The sequence below is a fragment of the Anguilla rostrata genome, chromosome 4 (assembly GCF_018555375.3).
Source record: "Anguilla rostrata isolate EN2019 chromosome 4, ASM1855537v3, whole genome shotgun sequence".
NCBI lineage: Eukaryota > Metazoa > Chordata > Actinopteri > Anguilliformes > Anguillidae > Anguilla > Anguilla rostrata.
This window is the reverse complement of record NC_057936.1, coordinates 41,258,258-41,270,834: the sequence shown is the minus strand read 5'-3', so window position 1 is coordinate 41,270,834 and position 12,577 is coordinate 41,258,258. Positions and strand designations below refer to the sequence as shown.

General features: G+C 40.9%; 1 protein-coding gene across 5 annotated transcripts in view; it reads left to right on the top strand.

Annotated features, from left to right (window-relative positions):
* sh3kbp1 (SH3-domain kinase binding protein 1) overlaps window positions 1-11,504 on the top strand; it is a 124,712-nt gene extending 113,208 nt beyond the window's left edge. For 4 of the 5 annotated variants that reach the window (XM_064332679.1, XM_064332678.1, XM_064332682.1 and 1 more), the window contains 5 exons: window positions 1,989-2,098; window positions 7,028-7,150; window positions 9,265-9,518; window positions 9,713-9,776; window positions 10,695-11,504. In XM_064332679.1, coding sequence (XP_064188749.1) covers window positions 1,989-2,098; window positions 7,028-7,150; window positions 9,265-9,518; window positions 9,713-9,776; window positions 10,695-10,733 — 590 coding nt within the window. In that variant the 3' untranslated portion in view covers window positions 10,734-11,504. The remainder of the gene's footprint in view (window positions 1-1,988; window positions 2,099-7,027; window positions 7,151-9,264; window positions 9,519-9,712; window positions 9,777-10,694) is intronic. The other variant, XM_064332681.1, reaches the window with a different exon arrangement.
* The last annotated feature ends 1,073 nt before the right edge of the window (window positions 11,505-12,577 follow it).

Below are 12,577 nucleotides of genomic sequence, written 5' to 3'. Positions count from 1 at the left end.
GGCAACACAGCCTGGTACTGAGCCATTAGTATAAGATGAACCGTTACATCATTAATGAGTTTGAGCAGTTGGTGGGTGGGACCTCAGTGGTAGTGGCGCCTCTGGTTGGTAGAGAATTCTATGGGCTGTTGGGTGAGGGCATCCCCGCTGCTGCTAAATGGTATTTCCATCCACTGTTCAGGTATGACATACTCTAGCACTGTACACTCTATCTGTTCTCCCTGGATTCATTCAACTTCTGTCTTTGTCTCGGATTAAATTAAAACATGTAAAAAATTAAGTGCAAGAGTTTTCCTTCTCTTCATAAAAACTGTTTGACAAAAATGAAAATGAAATATGCTGTATTTAAGAATTTAAGATAACTTTTTATTTTTAACTCAGGACAAGTTCTGACTCTGTCTAGGCTTGATTTACAAAGTGGTAAATCAACTTTTATCCAAGAGGCTGATGTCAGCAGACTGGCACCTACTCAAGATTTGACTTTACATTTAACCTTTTTTGTTATTTTTTTGGTGAATTTTTAACATAGTAAACATTTACATTTTTTCTCGTGTGTAAATGCATACATGTTTCTCACAAATTGTCCTACTCACAGTGCAGTATTTAACCTCCTAAGACAAAAGTAATTGAAGGCAGACCCTTTTTTGAACCAAACCCATTCATAAACCCATCCCATTTTCGGAATACCCTCTGCCAGTTTGGGAGTGTACTGAGACTAGCATGCATGCTAGCCGCTGCTTCTTGTAATCCTGCAGTCCACAGGCTCAACTGTGTATCTGTCATTGCACTGGAAGAGTGCACTGCAAGGGCAGAAACATAGGGAGCGAAATGACCCTGGGAGTCGCAGGGGTGTGTGATGATGGGGAATGTACCCCCAACCGGGTTGCACAATGGGATTTTGGAAACCCTGCCTGGGAAGAATTTTAGTTAGCGGGCTGTTTTAACACCTGTTTTTCTAAACACTGGCAAACCGCAGCTGGCACCGATGATGCTTTGATAGTTGCTTGCTTTCGGGGTTCCAAGCTATCAATAGCTTTGAAACAGTTAAAAAAATTTCTTCTTTGATTGTTCTATTACTGAGACAATGATTATGGTCCTCTCAACATCCTCAGTAACCAGAGAAAGTATGCTAGAGTACACTGGTGAAAGGAATGGAAGCATACAGACAAAGTTGGACTCCACTGCTTGTGAATATTCAGATATTTGAGTAGTACTCTGTGTACAAGATGCTTTTTTTTCAATGTTTTTTCCTCTTTTTATTTCCAGTTGGCATGCCCAGTGATATTAATGTGCACTTATTGCTGCAACCACTGCTATGAATTCCAGAAAGTGCTGACAACTATATTCCTCTGAAGTCTCTGCCACTTCTTATCACAGTGCAGTTCGCAAGTCAGGCTCTCGCTGACATGAGTCAGAGAAAAGCACTTCATGTACAGCTCAGCAAGTGGACTCAGCGGATGCCTGATTGACCTGTGTGGGTCGCTAGTGAGCGTTAAGGCTAATCAAAACCAAATGACACTGGACCATCCCTGGTGTTGCTCAAACCAGTCACGTGTTGCCCTGTGAGGCTACTGGCCAGAGCTGACATTGGCATGGCCTGGAATTCTTACATATTCAAAGCAAGGAAGATATCAGTCAAGTGAATTTAGATGAATGGTATAAAAAAGTGCAATGGTTTAGAGGCACAGCTGCTTGAATATTATATTAGGAAAATAGTAAGAACAGAATTACTTGAAGTGGACTCAAATAATAAATATTTTGTTAGAACACATGTTAGAACACAGGAGAGGACCATCTCTAACTATTTAGAACCTCTGGTCCAGTTTTTGTGTACTGCTTTTTTCTGAGGGGTAAAAGTATTGTTGACTTCTTTGGGTAAAGGTCAAAGTTCAAGCTATACCTGAAGTCCACCTGAAAACCCAGCTGTGTGAATGGGTTATGTAGGCTACTGTGTATTGATGTAATTTTGTGATCTCATTTTTTTGAAGAAGTCGAGGACTTTGACTCCATCGTATCGTCCACGGAGAAGTTAAACCACCCAACAGCGTCTCGACCCCGTGTCACAGACAGACGGCCGCGGTCACAAATCTTCACGTCTGTGAGTAGACTGGTGGGGAACTGCGCTGTGGCAATGGTGTGATGGCATCACTGTGCAGGGCTGGTGCAAAACACACCATGTCACCTGCCTTTTGTTTACTGCTTCTGGAGTGGTGCTGCTTCTGCACCCAGCTTGTCCTTGAGATAAATTTAAACCTCCTCTATGGGAGGAGAGCTTGGGAATGGCACACACACACACACACACATACATGTGCACACAAACACAAACAAACAGACCAAAGACAATAGCATAGCAAGCAAGCATATACGCATAATGCGGTGCATAATGTTTGGGACCTTTTTTTTTGATTAGGCTCCACATTTTTGGATTTATAAGCAAGCAATCACGTGTGGTTAAAGTGCAAAGTGCAGAGTCTCAGCCTTTATCAAAAGCCTTTTATATATTTTGGTTTCACCATGTAGAAATTACAGCCCTTTTTATATGTGGTCCCCCCCATTTCAGGGTATCCTAATGTTTGGGACAATTGCTTCCTCAGTACAGATATATAAAAGAGATTTCACTATCTAGTCTTGATTCTAGGCTTTTGATTGCCTTTGGAGTCTGTTTTTGGTGTCAGCATGAGGGCGAGTAAAGTGAATGAAGCCATTATGAGGCTGAGAAATAAGAAAAAAAAAACAGTCAGAGATATACACAAAACATTAAGCTTATCAAAATGACCTAATTGTAACATAATTAAGAAGAAAGAAAGCACTAGTGAGCTCAGTAATCACAAAGGACCTGTTGGCCAAGGAAGACTACTGTCTGCAAACGACTTTACAAACAGAACTACAGAGGCTACACTGCCAGATATGACACACTAGTTAGCTGCAAAAACAGGATGGCCAAGCTACAGTTCGCTAAGAAGTCCCTAAAAGAGCCTGCAGAGTGCTGGAAAAAGTGGACAGATGAGACGTCCAAAGGAACTGCCCAAGAACCAACGCACCCCCCTTCATCTGTGAAACGTGGTGGGGGTGTTATGGTTTGGGCATGTATAGCTGCCACAGGTACTGGCTCATTTGTCTTCATTGATGATGTAACTGCTGATAGCAGCATCAGAATTAATTTTGAAGTGTACAGAGCATTTAATATGCTCAATTTCCAGCAAATACCTCCCAACTCATTGGATGGAGCATCATCCTACAGCAGACAATGATTCCAAACATACTGCAAAAGGTCAACAAAGTTTTTAAAAGCCGAAAACTGAAAAATTCTTTGCGGGCCAAGTCAGTAACCTGTTCTGAATCCAATTGAACATGCGTTTCATATGCTGAAAGGAAAACTTAAAGCAATTAGCCCCTTAAACAAGCAGGAGCTAAAAATGGCTGCAGTACAGGCTGGGCAGAGTATCACAGGAGATGCTACTCAGTACCTGGTGATGTCTATGGGTCACAGATTTCAAGCAGTCATTACATGCAAAGCATATGTGACTACTTTCATTTACATGTCCAAAACATTATGGTACCCTGAAATTGTAAAGTGCTGTTATTTCTACATGGTGAAACCATAAGTGTATAAAAATACCCTTAAATAAAGGTGAGAGTGTGCATTTTAACCAGATGTGAATTGATTATTACAAATCTAAAATTTTGGAGTGCAGAGCCAAATCAAGAAAAAAATGTATTTGTCCTAATCGTTAGGGGAGCTCACTATAAATCCCTAAATAACACCAATGCACACACCCTAGTACACCTGCATAACGCACAAACATGTATGCCACAAACAATTGTTGTTTCCCACAAACGGTGATATGGACTGGTTATTCTGATATTAAAAAGTGGAAAGTAAAGATTTAAAAGCATATTAAAAGTTAAACAAAGCCACACATCTAAGTTGGATATAGCACCACCTTTGTGTTGTGTGATATTTCATTTGTAATTCATGCGTAAGAAATAAATGACAAAAATAAAAAACAAAGGGTCAGATTCTAACAAACACAGACTTTTTAAGGGCATACTGTATTCAAACCCTCTTGACACTCCTGGTTGTTATTTATTGGTCACACCACTTTTAAAATGCTTGTCTTTTCATGGTAAATGCTCTGTTTGCTTTGTACTTAGTCAATCTTAAATTCAGTTTAATGTTTGCCATAGCACAGGACACTATAACTCCCTCACGAAAATAGGCTGTTTTTCTTCAAGATGACTTCTGACCATCCTGATAAAATTAAAGAGTTAATTCATTTTGCTTCACTGGTTTCCGTTGATTATACAAAAAATCACCTAGACAAGTTTTTTATATTTCGATTCCATTGCTCTTGAAATTTTTTAAATGGCTTGATTTACTTCAAGCCCGATATTTTATTAGCAACAAACCTGGAACGTTGCAAGTAAGGTTCTTGATTTATTGATGCACAATATTATACAGGTGTGAAAAGACACCAAAACACCATAGCCTATAGATTATTTGGTTTTATGCACTGTTCTATTGCAGTAAATGCCATTGCTTTTTAAAAAATGTAGCTGAATCTGCACTGAAACACTGGGACATTTTTTAATAATAGCTCTATTCCAAAAATGAAGTCTTATGATATTCCTCTATTTGGTGTTCAGTTTCAGCCCTGGGGACCCTTCTGTATGTTTGTATTTGCAACAGCTAATCTTGCTTAATTAAAATTGTTGAACATATTTTTTTAGAGTTTCTTCATAATTTTGTTCTTTGGATTTCTTTGTGGCTTTCATAACTATTTCTGATGTTATGTGGGGGGTAAACAAGAACCACTGCTCTATTCACTGAATTATTTACAAACTTGCACTGGTTGTATTTTATTTATTGTATAAAACAGTGAAGATTCTGAAGTTGGAGACTAACAGATTAGTGGCAAAGAGTGAGTTCCCTTACACTTTAAGACAAGCTCCTATCTCCAATCTGGACTCCACAATTGTCTGGCCCACACCTGTTTCTTGGATTTTTCTGACTTAAAGACCTTTAAGTCTTGTTTGATTAAATTGTCTAGTTTGATTGAACTGCATATACCCTCAACAGGCCCTTAAGTGCATTTCTAAGGGAAATACATAGAAAGGTAAACAGCGTATGGTTTTTAATTGTATAAGATATCTGTGACTATATTAACATTGTTTACTGTAAATATACTATACAATCTACTACACAAAATTATAAAATCACCCAGGCAAATTATTATGCTGTGTATTTAATGCATAGATTGTTTTGATTTACTGTTAATTTACCACCAATTTCTCGCTCTATTTAATATATTTTTTACCTTTTTTGCCGCTACCCTTAAGTCTAATTCATACTTTCCGCGTCCGCGTGTCCGCAAGGGTCCACTTTGGTCCGTGTGGCGTAAATGACGTCATCTGCCCATGTCCGGAGGGTCCACGCAGACCCCTATGTGGACGTCCGCGCGCAGCCCAAAATTTGTGACCGCGCGGACTGTACGCATAGCAAGCGCGCCGACTGCGCATGCTACAGATAACAAAATGGATGCTTGTTTTAAAGAGAGGTTGTGCAAGGAGATCCTCCGTTACCCACATTTATATTGTCTATATGGGTATTAATAAAAATATTCTTTCACCACTCAAAAATTGTATTCTGTCATAGCAACAAGATAAACCCTTCAATAGCCCTAAGATATGCCAATACAGCAGTGAAAACGCTGCTCACTGAATAACGAAATAAACGAGACAAAGTTTTTAAAAATGATACCATGTCATTCTACAGTCAATATCTGGGACTAAATGTTGAATAGATATACAACCTTTCCATTGGTTTTACACGTAGAGATGTCCCTTTTGAGACTGAGTGGTCATATATTGTCTTGGACAATCCGGTTGTGAAATACATGCGCATTTGTGATGTCTGGGTACCTTCCAAAATAGCTGTGCGTAATACCACACCGGTTGTTTGCGGCGTTGTCACCCTTTTTAGTACAGTCTGTCGTGATTGACAATTCATTTATTCAGTAGGTGAGAGTATAAGCTTTCTAACGATGTATAGCATGTCTAATTTTGCTTTTGGAATAGCGTTTTATAGGTCAGCGTAACCGAAAGTTTTCTTATCATCGCATTCAATTACGCATTCACTCTGTGAAATGCGCATGCGCGGAATGCCAGACCGATGCGGACCCTCAATTGTAGTATGAATGGACCGCGTGCACGTCCGCGCTACTGGTACAAGTCCGCAGCTGTCCGCGGACGCGGAACGCGGAGAGTATGCAGCAGCCTTTACTTCTGACTGGCCCCAAACCTTACCTCTGCCTGACTCCAACTCTCACCTCTCACTGACCCGTACCCTGACCTCTAACTGACCCCCTACTCTCACCTCTGACTGACCCCTACCCTTACCTCTGACTGACCCCTACCCTCAACTCTGACTGATCCCTACTCTCACCTCTGACTGACCTCTACCCTTACCTCTAACTGACCTGTACTCGTAACTTTCTCTGACCCCTGCCTTTTCCTCTCTCTGACCTCTACCCTTACCTCTGACTGACCCCTACTCTCACCTCTGACTGACCCTACCCTCTCCTCTCTGATCCCTACCCTTACCTCTGACTGACCCCTACTCTCACCACTGACTGTTCCCTACCCTTACCACTCTCTGGTCCCTATCCTTACCTTTGACTGGCTCCTCCTCTTACCTCTCTTGGCAAAAGCTATACAGAAACATGAATGCTAATATTGGGTGTGTTTTGGCAGAATGCTATATGTCGTTCTCTGGTGACCTTGTGCAATAGCTACGTTCTCTGGTGACCTTGTGCAATAGCTCCTCTCTCTTCACCTCAGTTTCCCCACTGTCATTGCTAAAGGCATTTTTTTTTCATCCAGGTTGTTTTAACCACAAAGTATATACTTACTAATCCTACCGAGAGGGGCTTGTTGTCCCTTTCTCTGTCTCCCCCCACCCTGTGTCTCTGTCCAACACTAACACCACCCTTTTTTCTTTCTTTTCCTCCATATCTCTCTCTTTTAGTCCTCTCTCTCCAGCCCAGATCTCCTGGACTACCCCAGCCCAGAGGAGGAGAGACGAGAGAAGGACAAGGGAAAGGAGGAGCTGGACTCCCCTTCTCCCAAAGCTTTCGAGGGCAACAAGAAGGTACCCCCCACCCCAACCCCACCCCCTACCTGCATGCACACCCATACCCAACCTGTTGCCTAGTCAATGAAGATGGAGACTGAGACCCTTTTAATGGGGTATGATGGGGTTAGGGGCCAGATGACAGTATTAAGGTGCCATTGAAATATCAGCTCCTACAAAAGTACTGATGGACAGGAAGTATGGTTTCATACAATGCGTGTGTGCTTTTTTCGGATGAGAGGGAGAGTGGAGACCATCAGGGATGTGTAAATGTGCTTGTATGTGTTTTTGGATGTGTTTACATGTGTGTGTGTTGAGATTTATTGTATGTGTGCTCCGGTTGTGTGCTCAGAATATGCGTAATTTTCCAGTTCAATTGCTGAGTAGAGGTATATTGTATGTGATGATGAATGTGTGGTGTGTACGATATCCTTGAGTACAGATTGTGTGTTGTTTTTCACTTATTGTAAGCATTATGTCTTGATTTAGGTAATTGTGTTTTGGAGTTTAAGGGTATCGAGTACACCAATTTGGGGGTGCATTGTGTTTGGGGTTTTGCAGGGTGTTGAAAGGTATGATTTTGGAATGGGTTTTTTTTTTTTTGTTTTTTTTTAAGTGCTTTGATGGGTGATTTTGGGGGCTCTTGAATGTGGTGATTTGGAGATACACTGAATTTGGTGAATTCAGGGTTTATTGAATGTGGAACATAGTAAATTAAATTTTTGTTATATTTGCTAAAGCCTTCCTCGTGGAAACCTGAGGTGAATGTACAGGCCTGCCACTGCTGGATTTTCCCAGAATGTTGCAAAATACAAAGAAGAGTTTGCTCTTTGTCTTTGCATCGAACCCATAGAACCATTTGAGAAGAATTTCTTCTCCATGCGCTCTTCATATTTATTTTTCATATTTATTATAGATTGTGTGGATCTAAATCAGAGACATTATACCATTGATCTCCCTCTGAAGGCAGCATCCAACAGAAAAGGAACCTCAAAAGGCAATGAATTTGGGACGCTCTTTGAAGGCAATATGATGTCACAGAACATTTGCATACCCACACAAGATTAGTGTTTACTGTTACAGCTGATGGCTTTTACTTTCCAACTGAGAGACCCAGTTGGAAAGTAAATACAGATTTTGTCAATGTACTTTTAGATGTGACTATAACAAATTATCGAGTTCACTGTATATTCATATTTCAACTGCTTCGCTGGTTTGAGCCACCATTAATTTAACGGAAGTGAAAAGTCTGAGAAAATCGCAACAACCTATGGGATATCCTTCCTGCTGAAGGATGCACCAGATGTTGCCTTAAAATTATACCAAATTTCACCATTTTGGTGAGTTTGGTTTGGGACATGCCTATGAAGGACAAGTGCGAAAAATTGTGAAAATGCTGCCTTCAAATGCTGGCTTCTGAGGCAGCTGACTTTGTATTGGGACACTACTAATGTGTTCATTGTGGTGATTTGAGGGTGTACTGAATGGATTCAGCCTGCCTAAATTCACTCGTGTAGCACTACTTTTGAACACCCTTCACTTCACTGCCCACAGCTCAGTTCTCTTACATTGGCATACCAAGCTGTGAATGGTATTGCCCCTTCTTATATTCAGACAAGATATGATCTCCTATCTTCTACACCTTACACTCCAAACAGACCTCTCTGTTCAACGCCCTCTAACTAGCTGGCTATCCCGTCCCTTCAAGCTGCAGCTGCTCCTCATGAGTTCAGCTTTTCTGTGCCCTCAACCTTCCTAGTCAGTCAGGAAGGCAGATATTATGCCTAATTTCCACAAATTTCTAAAAATGCACGTTTTCAGACAACACCTCAATGTTGTATTTTTAAAAAAAGAATCCTTCTTTTCCTTTTTTCACAGGTCTTGAAGCATCTGCCCTGATGATGCCGCATATTTGATTGTAACTTTGCCCTAGCGGTGTTTGCTTAACATGAATTGTGTTGAATGTGGCCGTTTGGGGATATATTGAGTGTTGATTTGGGGATTTGCTGAATGTGATGATTTGGAGGTATATTGAGCAGTGATTTGATGAGGAGCTGAATGTCTTAATTTGAGGGTGTGTTGAATGTGTTGATGACTTTGGCACGTCTTTACCTGCTGGGGTGTCTCCACAGGGTCCCGACAATAAGACGCCACTGCCGCCCAAGCCTGCGGTGCCTCCCTCGTCTTCCAGCGGCGCTATCCCCCCTGGTCTGTCCTCACTGCTCCCCACACCCATCGGCACTGCTTTGCGTCCCCCCTCACCCTCCACCCCGGACACCAAGCCAAAGAGTGAGCTGGGTCCCCAGGGGCCCCCAACCCTGGAGGAGCTGAGGACCCAACTGAAGGACCTGAGAGGAAGCATTGAGATGATGAAGAACCAGCACAAGTACGGCGGGGGGAGGGCGGGGGGCACTGTCTAGGGTAGTGGTACACAAATGTGGGTCAGAACATACCGATGGGTTGTGGTGGGTAGTAAGGGAGTATGTGTTGATGCAGTATGTGTTGTGTTTGTGTGTATGTGTATGTGTGTGTGTGTGTTTGTGTACAAATGTGTCTAACTGATGTTCTTTTGCCTCTTAGAAAAGAAATTAAACAGCTTATGAGTGAGCTTGATGAAGAGAAGAGGATCCGTCTGTCCCTACAGGTGTGCTTGATGTTATGCAGGTGTGACACTGTAATTACATGCATGTGACATCAGCAGACCAATATTGCATTGGTAGACTTGGGGTATATTCCAGATCTGCACTGGTAAACCATTTGGAATTTATACCACCTGTTCATAATTAGAGTGGATATATACTGTACACCAGCTCTGCACAATTAAATAGTTTAGGTATCTATCAGCTGACTACATGCCAGCAGTATTCCCAATTACCATTTTTTATCATGTTAAGAAAATATGTCTGAACGGTTGTGTGGTTTCCTAATGTAGGTGTTATGCCGTGTTAAGTGTGTTAATGTAGCCACTCTACTGTGTTCTGAGGTAAGCACTGTGCTGTGTTCCAAATTTGTTAAAGGATTATTCTGGTTTTGTTGAACATGGCTCTTATTTTCCTAGTATTGTCCATCATTCCTATCGGTTCTGATAGTATTTTATGCACCTGCTTCTTTGTCAGGTTTTTTGGTTTTTTCCTTTACAGTGATATCATATCAAGAGACAGGTTCTGTTTACCTCACACAAGCCCAGTTTATCTAAACATTTTATTTGTAAGTGAAAACTAATTTGAAAGTTGAAATTTATTCGCTGAAATTGAAAGTGAAAAATAATTCCATTTCAACTTGCAGAATTGACCTGCCGTACTTACAACTGGACTTGTTTGAGGTAGATGAACCTGTATCTTTATATGCTAGATGCTGTTGTGAAGCTACTGGCATGGAGAAAGAAAACTTAAAATGAATAAATAAAAACTCAATGAAGCAGGTGCATAAAATACTATCAGAACCAATAGGAATGATGGAAAATACCATTAAAATAAGGCTGGTTAAAAGAAGTTGAATGATCCTTTAATGCAGGCACTCTACTGTGTTGTGACGTAGACACTGCCATGTTCTTGTGTTGCAGATGGAGGTGGAGCATATAAAGAAGGTCTTGTCCAAATGAACAGGCTCTTGCTGGAGGAGTCACACAGACACAGACTTGCAGCAATCCACGCCACAGCCAAAATAGTTTGTGCCAAATACAAAAAAACCCAAACAAAACACGAAATTAACAGTGTCACAGAAATGCCCTATTACCCCCATTTTGAAACTTTTGTTTTATTTGTACGTTTTGTTTTTAGAGCCTATTTTTTGTGTAATGCATGAGTCACAAACAGGGCTGAAGGGGCATGCCCATGTGACATGGGAATGAGTGGCTGCAGTCATTGGCATTGACTGTTGCCATCACAATTCACTCCTTTTGTAGAACATTTACAAAGAATTGTGGTTACCATGATACCACACTGGTACTATTTTTGATTATACTTAAATGAAATAAAAGCAGAAACTTGCATTTCACTAAAAAAAGTTCACAAGTTAAATATTTTTCTTTGCCACGTGTGTGGTGTTTGTTATTTTAATTTTTTTGAGATATTGTATGTGTGTGTGTGTGTGTGCATGTGTGCACATGCGTGTGTGTGTGTGTGTGTATGTACATATGCACAGACAAAACTGTTTATAATGGACACCTGGACACAACTATTTAATGTGCTACAAGTCTCCATGACAACCTAACACTGAGGCCTTCTTCTATACTTTTTCCTTTCTGTCTTCGGTGATGAGAAAATCTTGTTTGTTTTTTCTGACTTGGTTATTTCTTTTGCAGAAATCTTCTATACACACTTTTATATTATAATGTGTGAAAAAAAATTATTAAAAATTAAAACACAACCAACATCTTGGATTATGCCCGATGTTCCAATTTCTGCCATAGAATACTGGGGTTGTGTATCTGTCAGTCCCAAGACCTCTCCGCTGCAGCAGTTCCTGTGTTTCTTTTTTCTTTTGGCCACTAGGTGCCACAATAGAGCTGTCTTGGAGATGCATCTTGGCAAACAGCATTGCAAGAACCCACAAACATGCACACAAATGCTGACCTAGGATCAGCTAACCAAGAACCTGATCTCAGTTACAGCCTTTTATACATTTATCTGAAACTGATCTAAGGCCAGCAGGTAGTATATGCCTTTAATAGCCTGTGGCAGCTGTGTGATCCTCTGAAAGGTCAGACGTCAGCAGAGATATTTTAGCTGTGCTTAAGGTTTCACTTCAGGCTCAGCAGCTGATGGTGGAATACATTTATCTGTGTTTTCCTATCAATCAAAATATATCAATATATTCATACACACACACGCATATGTATGCACATACACCGACCCATCACACCATGTACACAAATGCACGCGTCATCACAACACACATACATGCCTGCTGTACACATACACACTCTGTACAGTGCAGTGCATAAGTATTTGTGGACATGGACACAAATTTTGTTGTTTTGGCTTTGTACTCCAGTGCATTGGATTTTAAATAAAACTATGAATATGAGTGCTCAATGCCAGCTTTAATTTGCGGGTATTTACATCCATATCAGGTGACTCACATCAGAACCATGGCCAAAACATTGGGTGCGTCAAAATCAACTATTTGATTAATTTTTGGAAGAAAGAATGCACTGGTGAGTTAAGCCATAGCAAACGACCTGGTAGACCATGGAAGATCGCTCTAGTGGATGAATAGAAAAAACACTTTTCAACTGTCAAACAGATCAGGAACACTCTCCAGGATGTAGACAAATGTGTTAAAGACTACCATAAAGAGAAGATTATAAGTGCACAACCTCAGATGGTTCACTGCAGGATGCAAACCACTGATAAGCCTCAATAACAAAATGGGCAGGTTAGAGTTTGTGCCAAAGTGATTGAAAGAGGAAATTGTTGAGAAACCAAATGCCTCCAAACACCC